The sequence below is a fragment of the Trachypithecus francoisi genome, unplaced genomic scaffold, assembly GCF_009764315.1.
Source record: "Trachypithecus francoisi isolate TF-2019V2 unplaced genomic scaffold, Tfra_2.0 Lachesis_group2, whole genome shotgun sequence".
Taxonomy (NCBI): Eukaryota; Metazoa; Chordata; class Mammalia; order Primates; family Cercopithecidae; genus Trachypithecus; species Trachypithecus francoisi.
The window spans coordinates 139725668-139742060 of NW_022681465.1; the positions used below are offsets into that span (position 1 = coordinate 139725668).

The 16393-nt window shown below is 44.9% G+C and overlaps 1 protein-coding gene across 1 annotated transcript in view; it reads right to left on the bottom strand.

Annotated features, from left to right (window-relative positions):
• Positions 1–16393, bottom strand: part of FAT2 (FAT atypical cadherin 2) — a 66104-nt gene that overhangs the window by 22249 nt on the left and 27462 nt on the right. The window contains exons 10-16 of the mRNA XM_033180665.1: positions 15248–15444; positions 12560–12713; positions 8906–9139; positions 6136–6519; positions 3740–3954; positions 2555–2692; positions 1794–1937 (exon numbers count right to left, since the gene is read on the bottom strand). Coding sequence (XP_033036556.1) covers positions 1794–1937; positions 2555–2692; positions 3740–3954; positions 6136–6519; positions 8906–9139; positions 12560–12713; positions 15248–15444 — 1466 coding nt within the window. The remainder of the gene's footprint in view (positions 1–1793; positions 1938–2554; positions 2693–3739; positions 3955–6135; positions 6520–8905; positions 9140–12559; positions 12714–15247; positions 15445–16393) is intronic.

Consider the following 16393-nt stretch of genomic DNA (forward strand, 5'->3'; position numbering starts at 1 on the left):
ACCAGATTCCCTGAGTATCATTTTAGACTTTGTTGTATAACATGGGAATTTAGTATACTATAACACAATGATTGCTAACTTTTTAGCTTCACAATATTATCTACAAAGAGAATCTAATGGGCAGAAACTGATCATTGCCTATCGAACAGACATTCTGTGTTCCTTTCTTATAAAATCCTGCTTTTCAAAGGATTCTTCAAATTGGAAAATAGTTTGAGAAGGACCAGATCAAGATTAAACGCACTTTGTGGTTCACCAAACCATTTTCCCTTTTGCTTCTGAGCACATACTAGATTATATTTCTGGCTATGATTGCAGTGAGGTGTGGCCTTGTGAATGAGTTATTGCCAATAAGATATTAGAATAAATGATGTACACCATCTGTAGGACTGTACCCTAAACTTCCCACTAAGTCCTCTACATTCATTCTTTTCTTTTCTCTACGGGTTGAATGCAGAGGATCCAGTGGTGGACTCCAAAGGCTGTCAGGATAGATGGAAAGAGCCTGGGCCCATGAATGACTGCATGGAGCAAAGCCGTGAGTCTTTTTGTTTATTGATTTATGTATCCTTCCTTATCTCACTTATTTATTCATTTATGTAACATGGGCCAACATTACCCTTCACCAAAATACCTTTAATAGCACTGCCAAGGACAGAATGCTCAGTTGAATGGACTCTGACCCTGACTCATTGTTTTATTTTTATTTTTTTCTATTTAAATAAAATACAAAGCAGTAGAATACAGGTTTTAGGGATAGTAACTGATTTTTTCATTCTGTACCCAGACATTTAGCATTATGTACCTGTTACAACCTGATATCGTGCGGATCTGTGTCTCTGCCCAAATCTCATGTGGATTTGTAATCCCCAGTGGGGCCTGGTCTGAGTTCTTACGAATGGTTTAGCATCATGCCCTCGGTGTTGTTCTTGTGATAGTGAGTGAGTTATTGTAAGATGTGGTTGTTTAAAAGTGTGTAGCACCTCCCTCTTCTCTCTCGGTCCTACTCCTGCCAAGTAAGATGTCTGCTCCCACTCTGTCTGCCATGATTGTAAATTTCCTGAGGCCTCCTCAGAAGCAGAAGCCGCTATACTTTCTGTACAGCCTGCAGAACCGGGAGCCAATTAAACTTTTTTTCATTATAAACTAAAAAAAATAAAAAATAAAATCCTGCTTTTGTTCAGATGTGGACTGGCGATATTCTCAGAAAAGATATTCTTAGTCAGGTAACTTGTTATTTGCAGCGAAAGCATCCTAACCTATACCCATAATATATAAAACAGGTAAAAGTGGAACAGCCCTAGGTAATGCACAGTGGGACCTAGAACTCTGCCTTTTTATTCACTCCCTCACCTCCCTCACCACTTATGACCCTGAAAATTACTCATAGAATCCCAAGGCCCTCTCCAAATCCTATTTGCAAACCATTAGTAGGGAATAGCTTGGGTTCTGGAAACAAGCAACAACAACAAAAATGGGGTTAAATCCCAAGTTTGCCACATTGTAGGTATGGCATGTTTTTATATCTCAATCTTCTAAATCCGTAAAATGGGTACTACCTACTTCAGGCTGTTATGAGTCTCAAATGAGGTAATGGATACGAAAGTGCCTAACACAGTGCCTGATTCCTTTTATTTCCATAATGCCCTCCAGCAGTCTGTGTTGCCTTTGGGGACATCAGTGGCAAGGTCACAGCCATTGTTCATGTGGACTAATACCACTGAGGAGCATCTTCTGCTAGGAGGGAAATGAAGGCAGGAAGGGCTCAGGGTGCCTTGGAAGCTCAAGCTTACCTGGACAGTGGTGCTGTAGTTGAGCTGGAAGAATCTCGGTGGGTTATCATTGACATCAGCCACTTGGATAGCGATGTCTGTGTCCTCATGCAGTGGAGGCTGCCCACTGTCTGTGGCTCGGAGTTTCAGGGAATAACTAGAGGCCTGTTGCAAAATGCCCAGTGCAGGTTAGCAATGAGGTAGTTGTCCCTCACTTCTGCCCCGTGAGTCACCACTAATATTTTCAGAAAAATAAGATGGAGACACTTTCCTATGCCCACCCCCACTGCCCACCCGTAGCATTTCAGGGCTTAGGTTCTGGAGTCAGACAGAAATAGGTGTGATTCCCTACTCAATCATTTGCTAGCAATGAGACCTTGGGAAAGTGAATGAATTTATATGAGGATAATGTCAGGATGCACTTCCTTAAATTATTTTGAGGATCAAATGGCATAAAACCTTATAAAACATTTAGGAAAGTGTCTGGCTTACAGTAGATGCTCAAATAATGTGGCTATTTTATAATGATCTAACGATCCCTGCTCAATTGTGAGAAGCCACCTGAGCTCCTCTAGGAAAGGTTATGGGGTCACTCAGGCCCTCTCCTGCCTCTGGCCTCACAGTCCACAGAGGCACCACAGAGAAAACAAGTGAGAGACATTCTGGGCAGGTCTGAGGAAGTTTCAGGATGGGGTTTTGACTGCGATTCATCTTTTGGACCTGCAGTGGGACTGTGTCTCTGCTCTAATGAGCTCAGGGTGCGCCCCTCCCACATGACTCACCTGTTCCCAGTCCAGGGCCTTGGCCACCTGTAGCTCCCCCTTCTTGGGGTGAATGGTGAAGTGCCCAAGCTGGTTCCCTCCTACCAGGCTATAGGTAATGTCACTATTTAGGGGTCCATCTTCATCAGTTGCTGATACCTGCAGTGGGGGAGGGGGATTGTGAAGGGAGGGACAGGAATCTTGACTCCTGGGAGTGTAGGGGGAAACGGATATGTCCCTGCCCCAATGACTGCCTTTGGGCTAGCAGTGCCTGGATCACAGTCATCCCTGCCAAAGTAATCTCTTCACTTATATCCTCGTGTGGACTTCAGCATGCCATAGTTTATTCATTCACTCACCATTCACTTTTGCTAATAGCATGCTAGGCCCTGTCCTAAAATGTGAGGAATGCGCTAAAATGAATATGCCTGCAGGAAGTTTAATGCCTAATTTTATGGGTAATTCTAATTTGGGGTAAAGTATGATCAGCCTTATGAGAGCACAGAGCACACAGTGATACATTACACTGGGGATATTAGGAAAGGATTCATGAAGTCTTGAAGGATCAGGAGGGCTTTTGGGGCTGGAGCAGGCATTCCAGGCATAGGAAATACTGCGAGCTCAGAGTGTGGAAGTGCAGATGATGTTTGGGGGAAAGGTAGATATTCCTGTGTGGTTGGAGCATAGGGTGTACCATAGTAGGGAGTACAGGGAGAGACTGGAAGGTGGGATGAAGAGTGTGGGAGTGTGGGTGGACAGAACTGGGTTTCACTCCATTGAATGAGGGAGCTATTGCATATTTAAATGCAAAGAGGTATTATCTGATGTCCCCTCAGTCCCTGCTGTCATTGACATTCCATGTCATCCGCTATGGCCAGGCCCTTCCCAGGCTTAGGAGCCTCTGGCAGTCCTCTGGGGCCTGTCTCTTTTCTCTCTTCTCCTAACAAACCTCACCTATCCCATGCCCCATTGCATCATCTCTGATCTTATTATATGGCTCTGAGACATTCTCTCAGGAGAGATAGTTTGGCGGAGCATGGTTTGGCCATACTCAAATCTCACATAAACCTCTGACAAGTCAGAGTCAAATCTACAGTGTGTTAACTTAATAAACTAATCCATGCTCATAGATGGCTGGGTGTGGGGGTGAGATAAGAACCCACCCCAGAGTTCGTCCCCACAAAGAGCAAGGTGGCAGATCCTTACCGTAAGGATGACGTCACCCACAAGGGCATTCTCTAAGACCCTTGTGCTATATGGATCTTGGGGGAACTGGGGCCGGTGTTCATTGACATCAGTGATGTTGACCACGACTGTGGTCACGTCACTGAGGGAAGAGGAGCTCTTCCGGCTGCACTCAATGGATAGGAAGTACTTGGGGCTTGTCTCAAAGTCCAGGCTCGCGTTGACATACAGGATCCCTGAAGAAGCAAGAGGTGACAGGAGGAATGAGACAGTTGGGCCCTCAAAGGCACAGGACTGAGGGTCTGAGCCCAGCCCTAGGAGAGGCAGCTCAACAGGGTTAGGCAAGGCGAGTGTCCTCTGTCATCTCCCTGTCCATCTCCCTTTGCTATCCCCTTGACTCCCTTCCCCATCATCTCCCTCATTTTCCTTGTTATTATTCCAACAGCTGTATTTCCCTCACTTACTTCTGTAATATTTGATTTAAATCTCATTTAAATGTGTGATGCTAAATTTATCTCATTGAGACCTGTAAGAACCCTGTGGGGCAGGAACAGTTATGATTCCCATTTTCTAGGTCAGTCCATTGACCTGGATGCTCTGATAGGCAAGTGACTTGTCCAACCTCACCCAACTAGTAAATGACAGACCTTAGGTCATAAAATGAGATTCATAATACTCCAAGTTGCCAACAAATTGTTAGGGCATAGGTTATTATTCTGAAAACTGGAAAAAAGAAATAAAAGAACAAGGATTTATCCTGCCTTTCCTGGCTAACCAAATAGTTAATGGTGGACACGCTGCTTTTTGTTTTATTTTATTTTTCTTTCAACAGCATCACTTGCCAATGAACATCTTTTTATAATTCAGTCAGAAAATAATGAGGAGTAATAGGATTAGAAAATCACCATTTTACAGCCCTTAATGAAAAGGTATATCTATCTAGGAAATGATCAGCAAAGGCTGCTAAAACCATTAGAAGAAAGGCCGATGAAGAAGTCTATAATGGACTTACATACCCAAATTATAACTATATATTTATATATAATGGATCAGGTTGACAACACCTGAACTTACCATCTATCTTAACACCAGAAAAAAAAAGAGCCAGTTAGCCCTTATGTCCCTCCAGACATGATGCAAACAGCATAGCATCATCTATGAAGCACCGTGTTGACCAAGCACTGTCAACTAAACCTGATCAAGGCCTTTGATCCAAATGTCATTCCTGGGAAATACAAGGACCCAAGGGATATGCTATATGACACTATAAGGAGCCAACCAATCCAAACGATGGAAAATTCTATCAGACACGTGACTCAAATGTTTCATTAAATAAACGGCAGGGGGAAATAAAGAGGAAGAAGAAAATGTTAGAGATTTAAGGACACTTAAAATCTTGCATATCAACCAAATACAATATGTAGACGTTTTGGGGATACTAACAAACCAACTTCAAAAAGACATTGATGAGAATCTGAAAAATGGCCTGGTGATTTTAAGAAATTGTTATCTTTTAGGTGTGATAAGGTATTGTGGTTTTGTTTAGAAAAAGACTTCTTATTATACAGAGATACACACTGAAGTCCTTACAAATGAAATGACACTGTGTCTGGGATTGGATGGATGTGGGGGCCGAAGGGTAAAGAGGAAACCAGGCTGGCCTCTGCTGATGGTTACTGAAGCTGGGTGGTAGGAACATGGGGCCCATTGTACTATTCTATTGTTTTAATATGTTCAAAATCTCCATAGTAAATTTTTAAAAATATTGCTCAATGATAAGGCAGCTGTTTGGGGAGCTAGAGAGCACCATTCCAGGGGAGCCATGGGGAGGAATCTGCGTGAGACACAGGCTGACCTGGGTAGTCTCTGAGGCCCTTCGCTGAGTTTCTGTGAGCCTTAGATTCTTCTGTGGCTAGTAGGAAAGAAGAGAGAAGGTTTCCTAGTTCTTTCTCTCTTCATGAGAGTAAGAGAAAATTAAGGGGTGCCAGGATGTTTGGAGCGGATGTGGGGATCCAGGAGGGAAGCAGGCAGGCTTGTCCAGGGTTGCTTAAGCCCCAGATTCCAGCAAGGGCTTCCTGCCTCTGCAGCCAAGCCTTTTCTGCCTCCTGCGCTGGGCCTGAGCTGAGACCATGAAGCCGGTAACTGTGGGAGGAGACTGTTCATTGACGGTCCTGGACACAGAGGCCTGACTGGGGACGTGGGAGGATCCCCTTTAAGGGAGGCTCCCACATAAGCTGGCCCCCCAGGCGGAAGGAGGGACCTGGTACTCGGAGAGAAGCAGGAGAGAGTGGAGAAACGACCAGAGGAGGCCTGCTCTGGGAGGCGCAGCACAGGGCAGATACGCACACAGGGGAGGAACACAGCGCTCCCAGAAACCCTGTAGGGATGCTTCGGGGCTTGGTGGATCAGGCTCTCACCTGTGCGAGCATCCAGGCGGAACCGGCCTTGCTCGTTCCCGCTGACCATACGGTAGCCGGTCTTCTCTGCACCCGGGCGAGTGAGGGTGGCCAGCTGCAGCACCTCCGTGCCAGGTGGGGCGTCCTCGGGCACCTGCACGCTGTGCTCGGTGTTCAGGAACACGGGCAGGTAGTCTTCTAGGCCCACCACCGAGACCGTGACGGTGCCCAGCGTGGACAGCGATACTGGGGTGCCCAGGTCGGAGGCACGGACCGTGAGCTCCAGTGGTGCCTGGGGCCTGACTTGCAGCGGCTTTTCCAGGCGGATCACCCCCGTGGTGGCGTCGATGGAGAAGTGGCCTTCGGCTGAATCCGGCAGAGAGTAAACCACTTGGGCATTGGCGCCTGGCAGGGAGACCAAGGGTGTGATCCACACTGAGGGCGCCTCCTCCGGCTCTGCCTGCAGCAAACCCTGCAGCCACAGGAGGGGCTGAGGAGGGGGCTCCCATGAAGGCTGACAAGCTGGCTCGGGTATGTGAGGAGTTAGGATCTCTCCAGCAGGGGGTCTTGACTGGGGCAGGGAGACCCAAGGCCTCACTGAAAGGTTTTTGGGGGAACCTAATCTGCAAATCTATCAAACTATCGGAAAATATTATGTGGGGATTAGGGTCTAATATCAGTTTATTAATGAAAAACGTGCAGATAAAACCACCCAGAGAGTTCCTTGACTGAGATAGAACAGCTCTGTAGCTTGATTGTGGTGTTGGTTACAAGAATCTAAACGGAATAATATTGCATAGAACTAAGTGTGTGTGTACACACACACACACACACACACACACACACACACACAAATGAGTTCATATAGAAACTGGTGAAATCTGAGTAACAAGGCTGTAGTCTAGTTACCAACAATGGACCAATGTCAATTTTCCAGTTTTGATATTATTCTGCTGCTATGTAAGATGCTCCCATTAGGGAAGCTGCATGTAGCATGCACACAGTCCCCACCAGTCCTATTTTTGCAACTTCCTATGGAGTCTATAATTACGTCAACATAAAAAGTTAAGAAAACACCCATGGAAGTTCTTAGTAAATCAAAACACACAGTGTTTCTCCAGCTTTGTCTCCAATTCTGTTATTTTCTTTGGTTAAGTACCAGATGAAGCAGTTGGCCATAGTGTATGAAAAACACCAACATTTAAGGCTCAGCTGTGAGATCCTGCCCCAGTGAGATGAACACAGCCCCTGAGTCTAAGGGTCTCACGTCTCCCACACACATGGAACACACACTTCTCTGGTGGAATGGTGACAGGAGTTGCCTCTGAGAAGAGTTGAATTTATATCCATTAAATGCACATCCCATGCAACTTCCCCATACAGGCACTTATATGAAGAAACCATAATTTTTCTAGAGACAGAGAGATGCTGGTCAAGCCACACCTGGATTATTTAGTTGAAATATTTGGGTTGGAATAACCATTTCAGAAAGATTAATGGTAAATTGATATAAGGCCACTCTAGGAGCCATCTAGGAGATCTGTGTGATTGTAGAGGGCAGGACCAGGACTGACAGATGTCCCACTTGATAATGGCCTGAAGAACCATAGAAGGAAGGGGCTGCTTAGGAAATAGGGAGCATCCTGTCCCTGGAGGTGTGTAAGCAGTGGCTAAGGGAGCACTCACAGAGCCCTACAGCCATTAGATGGAGAGGTAGATGAGATGGCTTATGGGTCACTCCAGCTCTGATGTATTCCGGATCTCTCCTATCAAACCCATTTCTGCATCTCAAGCAAGTCTATTCCACTTGCACTTGTTACCTCCAACACACACGCACACACACACACACACAACACATACACACACATTTCCCAGATCCAGCTACCCTGCCTTTCTGTTGACTGTTTGCCCTCTCTAGAACCCCTTCATCCCTCAAATATCTCACCTCCTTCAATGCCAAGCTAAAACTCACTTTCTCTAGGAAATCTTAATTTTACCCTGCTGGTGTCAAACCAAGCAGGGTGTTTTGATCCCTTATCATCATCATTTTCCTGTGTTGACCTGGCTACTCTGATGCTGACAGCATTTTTTTTAACCCTACCTGCATTATAAAATTTGACTCAAGAAAATTGGACAGCTTTTAAATATGCATATATATCTCTCTCTCATATTAATGAGATATATATATGTATGTATACACACAAGTATGTATATACAATCAGAATAGAACACTTTGTGGTAGCAGAAGCTATAATTGGTACAATATAGAACAAATATGTTTGAATGAATGCAATTTACCTTGTAAATTTTAAAAGAAAAAGAATTAACTCCAATGAAAATAGTGGCATCAGAGTTAAAATGTAAAATATTGAAAATGATTCAACTTCACTGTTTAGAAAATTGATCAAGGAATGTAATGGGTTTACTGGGGTTGGTGCCCAAAATTCCTTTCCTGAGGCAAATTAATCAGAATTGAAGAAGTCTGATTGGTATATTTCTGATTAAATTTTTGTACTTAAAAATGCCTTTATGGTTAAATGGCAGTATTGAAAAGTCCCCAGGTCTAAGTGGAAGGGGAGAAACAATAAGGCTGAAATACCTTTTTCCTGCTTCAAAACATTGCTAAAATCATTTGTCATATAGCACTTAGGTGTGCAGTTTGAGGATAAATACTTTTTACTTTTAAGTGTCCACAGACTCAACAAGGAGGCACAGCCCTTACCAGTCCTAGAAAGACACAAAGGGGACCCAGGAGATCATTGGAAATAGCCTCAATCCTTCTCAGACTCACCTTGGTCGGGATCCCGGGCAAATACTACAGCCACAGGGGTCTTCACTGTGGTGTTGTCAAAGACAGCCACAGTACAGTGGCTGGGGAAGAACCGCGGGGCATTGTCATTCACATCCTCCACATGGAGGGTGATGTCTGCTTGGCACGATCGGCCACCTCCATCTGTTGCTTTGGCAACAAGGTTGAACACATCCTTCCTTTCTCGGTCTAGGGCTGTGAGTGTGGTCAGCTCCCCTGGCCAGAGAAATGACAAAAGTTGAGCTTTCTCTGGGGAAATATTACCCAAGTATGTGCCCTCTAGATATCTACAGGAGACAAACCCAGCCACACAGAGTTTTGTTCACAGCAAGGAGGGCTCAATACAGTCAGGAAAGCAGCTAAGCCTATATTCCCCCACATCCATTCACCTTCCTGATTCTCCCAAACACACTTCATCACATTGCCAGTTTAAGATCATCACCAACAAGCTAAAAATAGGTATATTCTTAAAGGCCAATTAGGCAATTTCTAACAATATATAAAATGCATTTTTTGTTTGGTTCATAATTCCACTTCTAGGAATATATATATTCTAGAGAAGAATCAACCCAAAGATAAAAATCTATGTATAAGGATATTCTCTGCAGCACTGTTTATAATAGCAACATACTGAAATCATTCTATATGTCTTTCAAAAAGGGACTGGTTAAGTATATTATGATTTAGCCACACAGTAAAATACCATGTATGGTGTTATATGTATCTTGGTTTTCATGTGTGGCTTCTGCCTATAACTCCCACAGCCCTTGTTGCACAGTCTTTTGTTATAATGTTGGGTGTGTTAGGCCTCAGGAAGCACGATGTCTCTGACCTTCTCCTGCTCTCCTTTCACTTGCCCCAAGGCAAGACTCCCATCTTTCCCCCCTTTTCTGATTGTGGGTTTTAAGACTCTCCCCAGAGAGGGTCCTGCCTTATACCCTGGGGGAAATAATGCTGACATCATGAGGTTCCCATAACCACCCAAGAGGACTGGGTTCCGAGAGCTTCCACATAGCTGAACACATGGCGGTTCCTGGAGGGTGGTGCGCCCAGGGAGGACATGGGAGCCCCTTTCCTCATGTCTAACCCTACACCTCTCTTCACCTGTATCCTTTGCAATATCCTTTATAATAAACCAGTAAACACAAGTGTTTTTCTGAGTTCTGTGAGCTGTCCCAACAAATTAATTAAACCCAAAGAAGGAGTCTTGGGATCCCCAACTTGAAGCCGATTGGTCAGACATTCTGGAGGCCTGGACTTGCAACTGGTGTCTGGGTAAGGGGGTACACCTTGTGTTGTGTTGTGGACAGGGCCCTCAACCCGTGGGATCTGACACTATCTCCAGGTAGATAGTGTCAGAATTGACTTAGAGGACACATGAGTGGTCTCTGCTGCTTGTTGTATGGGGAAAACCCACACACATTTGGCCACAGAATTCTTCTATGTTGATGATTGTTTTGGTGTGAGAGCAGAGGAAAAACCTGGTTTGAGAGAGGTTTTTCCAAAACACCGTAAAACCAAAAATGGCCAGGTGCGGTGGCTCACGCCTGTAATCCCAGCACTTTGGGAAGCAGAGGTGAGCGGATCACGAGGTCAGGAGATCAAGACCATCCTGGCTAACAAGGTGAAACCCCGTCTCTGCTAAAAACACAAAAATTAGCCGGGCGTGGTGGTGGGTGCCTGTAGTCCCAGCTACTCAGGAGGCTGAGGCAGGAGAATGGCATGAACCTGGGAGGTGGAGCTTGCAGTGAGCCTAGAGTGCGCCACTGCACTCTAGCCTGGGCGACAGAGCGAGACTCCATCTCAAAAAAAAAAAAAACAAAAAAAAAAAAAACAAAAAACAACCAAAAATGAATTATGATAGAGCTTTGAGATACAGCTGAGTGAAGAAAAGCAACTTACAAATAGTATTCTACTTTCATGAAGTAATTATATAGAGATTTTGGAGATGCATGGAAAACCAGTTGGACAGAATATATACCAAGAGTCCTTATCTGTGGAGGAAGGGGTTATCATGTAGACGTTCCAGTTTCTGCATAATGCATAACTACATTACTTGAATTTTATACCATGAACATGTATTATTTCCATATTCAGAAAAAAATGCCAGTTTTTTTTTCTTTAAGTCCTTACTGATCATCCTGCAAAGAGCAGCAGAGAGAGGTTAGGTAACCTGCCTGGGTCACTCTGCATGCCCCTGCTGGGTTTAGGAAGGACAACATTGTCCCCTATCTACCCAGATAGCTTCCTATGACACCCCTCTCCCCTGCCACCTCCTGCTCAGGTATCTCCAAGTCATCCTTTGAGCTATTGGACCCAAGCCAAGTGTCAGCAGCTGGCCCTTGTGACCTAGGCCTTCTGTGCTGCCCATCCCCACACCCTCCCCTGCAGCAGCAGGGCAGGAATCCCTCCTAAGTGGGCTGGTCTTCCAAAGGAAGTCCAGTCCACCAGACTCTCACAGCCCAGCCTCTCCTGGCTACTCCTGGCCTACCCTGCAGGAATCTCTGCTTCTTATTTTGCTCTATCCCCTGGCTAGTAACAATGATAATGGCAACCACATCTACTGAGCCAGACCTGGGCTAGGCTTCCATATGGTTTCTCACTTGTGATCTTCACAACAATTCTATAAGATGTTATCCCTGGTTTGCAGCATAGATACCTTGAGATCATGTTCTTGGCCATGACAGTCACCTGCCTAAATCCTCCAGTGGCTCTAAAGGTGGGATTTGGCCCTGCCCACCCTGGGGCCTCATTCTTTGTCCTCTCTCTTCCCTCTCTGGGCACCAGTTTCTGGCCTTCTCTCAGGTCCTCAGTGTGCGTACTATTTCCCCAAAGAAGGTCTTCGTATGAATTCTCCTGCCTTGAGTGCCCTTTCCCCCACTCTGTCACCCCTGGCTAACTCTTCTGTGTCTGCAAGGCTCACATAAAGTGGCATTTCCTCGGTGATGTTTTACTTAACCCCACTCCGTAGCCCAAGTCAAGTTCTGTTGCCAAATATTCCCATAGCTAGCAAAAAGACAGAAAGATGAAAGAAAGAGAGAAGAAAGAAAGAAAGAAAGAAAGAAAAAGAAAGGAAGGAAGGAAGGAAGGAGGAAAGAAAGAAAGAAAGGGAGGGAGGGAGGGAGGGAACAAGAGGAAGGAAGGAAGGAAGCAGGGAGGGTGGAAGGGGAGAGAGAGAGAAAGAAAGAGAAGAAAGAAAGAAAGAGAAAGAAAGAAAGAAAGAAAGAAAGGAAGGAAGGAAGGAAAAGGGAAAGGGAGAAAAGAAAAGGAAAAAAGGAAAGAAAAGGAGGGGAGAGGGGAGGGAAGGAAAGGAGAAACCAAGGAGTCAGCTGTGCTAAAATAAATTTTAAAAGAATGAAATTAATCCCCTTAGCATTCTGCATTTTTTCTTAATTTAGCTCATTTAAAACCACTAATTCAACGACTCCATTTCCCACTAGATTGTAAAGACCCAAATCTTGTCTTATCAGCCTATTTATTATGTCCCCAGTACAATGCTTGGCACATAGGGCCAATATATGTTTGCAGATGGATGAGTGAACTCCTGTTTCTTCTCCAAGGAGAATACCATGGCACTGCGCACTTGCTATTCAGTAAAGATGTTCTTGTCTTGATCCTGCAACTCAGGAAACCTACCTGTATGAGGATCCAGCTTGAATTCATGCGCCCCAGGGCCATGCAGAGAGTATGTGATCTGAGCATTGGTATCAGTATCCAAGTCTGTGGCAGAAACCTTCAAAATGAAGTGTCCTGGAAATACATCTTCATGAACCTTGCCAGTATAGAGAAGCTAGAGATGGAAAGACAAAGAAGAGGGAGATTGTGGGAACTGCATTCAGATCCAGAGAGAAGCAGAGTGACTGACTGAGGGAGGCAGAAGCAGAAAGAGAGACACTAAGAGAGCAGAGATGAACAGAGACAGAGAGAGAGAAAGAGAAGCAGAGAGAGGGAGGGAGGGGAACAGAAGGAGGTAGAATAAGATGAAACATGCAAGGAAAATTGAGGTTTAAAACAGGAAGAGGATGACAAGAGAACAAGTCAGAAAAGAGAGAATAGAGAAGTTCTGCCATCCAAAAGCCCACAGGCAGGGCTAGAAGGGACTGCTACAATTTCTTCCACCCAGTCCTTTGAGGCTTTTGGAGGAGGAAGGAGAGATGAGCCTGACGCAAGCATTCTGGAAGGTGTCAGGTCAACCTCCCCTGCCTCTGTGGCGAGGCCATGCTATTAAGCTCATCTCCCTGATTTGTCCCTATATTTTCAGGACAGACCCTTGACCTCTGAGTCAGGTCTGGACTCCAGTGGCTCCATCGCTTGGCCTACCCTCCCTTTGCTGCAGATACCATCACGGCATCTGAGGGAGTGACAGAGGGGAAAGGCTAGAGTTCCCTGAGAATTCAATTTTTCTTCAGTGGCTGGCTCTGAGCCAGCCTCCAAGCATCATGGTTTCAACCACTGTGGAGTGTGGGCAAGCATGGACCCCTACATGCCCTGGATGGAAGCTTTATTCATTTTCTTGTTTTCTTTTTTTTGAGACAGTCTCACTCTGTTGTCCAGGCTTGAGTGCAGTGGTACAATTTTGGCTCACTGCAACCTCCTCCTCCTGTGTTCAAGCAATTCTCCTGCCTCAGTCTCCTAGGTAGCTGAGAGTACAGGCGTGTGCCACCACACCTGGCTAATTTTTTTTGTATTTTTAGTAAAGACGGGGTTTCACCATGTTGGCCAGGTTGGTCTCAAACCCCTGACGTCAGGTGATCCGCCTGCCTCGGCCTCCCAAAGTGCTTGGATTACAGGTGTGGATGGAAGTTTTATGCCTGGGCAGGCCGTGTGGAGGTGGTTCCCCAGGCCTCTTTTTTCTGGCTCTAATGATGCTGTGAACTATCTCTGGGAGGGCCAGGGTGAGCCTGATCCCAGCCTCTCCCAGCATGGGGAGGACAGAGGTTGGTTGTAATGATGGCTGAGGGAAAAGAGAAGGAAGGTGACCACCATTCTCCCCAAAAAAGCCTCCCTTCTGAGACCACCCCAAATATGGTCATCTCGGATCCTGAAAAGACATTTTGCATGCATACCAATAACCAGACTCTCTTTTTCTACTATGCTTTTATGTGACTGGCATGTAGAAGAGCGGAAGAAGAAAAGGTGAGGAGATATATGTATTTATGTGTGTTGCTAGGTATGTGTCTATACATGTATATGTATGTGCAAGCAAATCAAAGTTTGTATATATGCAAATGCGTAAGTATGTTCATGTGAATTTATTATGTATAGTTGCATGTGTGGGTGAGTATATGGATGATTATGCTAGGTATATAGGTATATGCTTATATGTTTATGTGTATACATGTATAGGTATTTGCCTGTGTGTATAGGGTTGTAGATGATCTTTTGTGTATATGTGTGGGTATATATAACTGTGCATTTGTATATATATGGAATGGCTGGATTATGATAATTTGAGATGTTATAAAATTAAAATGTTAGCAGTTTAACTTTATCTATAACTTTGAAAGAATGTAAATCCTCTCAAAATTAAAAATTACTTACTGTATTTTTAAAAATATGTTTAAAAGCAAAGTTCCATGACAGCAATTGTTGGTTTATGCCTCTAGGAACACAGTTTCTCTCCTGACAATGCACACACACACACGCACACACAAACACACCACACAACATTTGTTCCCGCTGGAAGTTTGGAGTTGAATTACATGAGATCCTTAAGAAAGTATCCCTCACCAAATGAAATTGCCCTATCTCATGTTTGTATCTGTATAAGTGAAAGAGGATATCTCAAACGGCTAAATTACCCCAGCCGATGTGGAGAGGTGCATATATGGGCATGGGGCAAGGGGTTTGTCTGGGGCCAGGTCTCTATGAGTGTATTTGATAATAGTGAGCCATATCAACAAGTTGAGCAGTGCCAGGGGTTTGCCCATTGGGCATGGCTGGCTGTGTTTGGAGAACGCGTATGTTACTTTCCTTCTGGATATGTTCTGCAGAGAAATAGACCTTTGTTGGGAATGTAGGGGGAAAGATGTGGACCATGAGTCTTGAACAGCTTGGTATATCCCTATGGGGGTCAAGGAATTACCTAGAATGGTCCCTGCCCCCAGGAACTCATCTGAGGCTTGCTGGGGAGAAGCAAGGGAGGTGAGGTCAGTGATGGCCGGCCTCAGAGATGGATCCCTTGGTCCTCCTTTCTCCTGCCCCTCACTCTCTGTTCTCCTACCCCTCAATCTCCCTTCTCCTGCCCCTCACCCTCTGTTCTCCCGCCCCTCACTCTACCTTCCTTGCCTCCACTACCCACTCCGCCCCTCACCAGGCTCTCACCTGTGAGCACTGTGGGCTGTTATCATTGACGTCCAGGACAAAAATCTCCACGGTGACCGAAGCCTGGAACTTGCCATCAGATGCTGTGACTCTGAGTAAGTACTTGGCTGTGTGCTCGCGGTCCAGGGTCTTCCTTGAGGAAATCCTCCACTCATCTCCAACTTGGCTGATGCCAAACTGGCCCAGGGGGTCTCCCTCTAAACAGATGGGGCAGAGCTTTCAGAAGCCAAGCAATAGAAATGAACTCGACTTTGTGTCACAGGTGGCTGCCCATTGGACACATTTTTTAGAATTGCTGGGAAAGCAAACATTTCCTTCCTTAACTAGGAACCCACACTTCTACACTGAGTCCACTTTTTGGTGTTATGAAGCTACTTCGGACTTCAAATGCCTTCTGTTAAATGAAATTATCAATGCAAGAAGCATCACTCCAAAATATGTGGCTGAAGGGAGGGTTTTTTATTTTTGTGGCCCAGAAGACATGGCAGGAAGTTAAAGGGAAATAAATTTCAATTCTATGTAAATGTCTAAGAGGCATAGCTATATAACAGTGGAGAGGTAGGAAGCAATCAAAAACACTAAACACTCCAAGGTGTTATTTTATAACTAAGGACCCACCCTAAGTGGAGGTTCTGTAGGAGCACTAGGTTTGCTTGCTAAGTCATCTTTCTTTCGTTGACACTAATCACTGACAAGAATGTAGGAATATGGATTTCTTACTCTGAGATCCTAAGATTCCAGAGTTCTAAGATCCAACTGCTCCAAGAATTGGTAATATGTTGACATTTATTACTGTATTATCCTGAGATTTTAAGACTTCTGTGTTTTTAGGAGTCTGATATTTTAAGATGATAAGATTCTATTTTTCTACAACTCTGTATTTCAAACAGCTTTGATCCTATGTCTTCAGGAGTCTATGGTTCTTGGTCAGAATTACAGGCTCATGGGCTTTTCACTGCACAGCTGTGAGAGCAGAAGGAGCCATGTTCATGGGAATAGGGGGACATGGCACCTGGGGTGAGAAAAAAAAAGGACACAGGAGTGAAGAAACTCTCTCATGGCCACTGGTTAGCTGGCTTAGTCACTGGATTGGGAATACTGTGAACTTAGTTTCACAGTAGGTATCCACTAAGAAAAGCAGCTTGT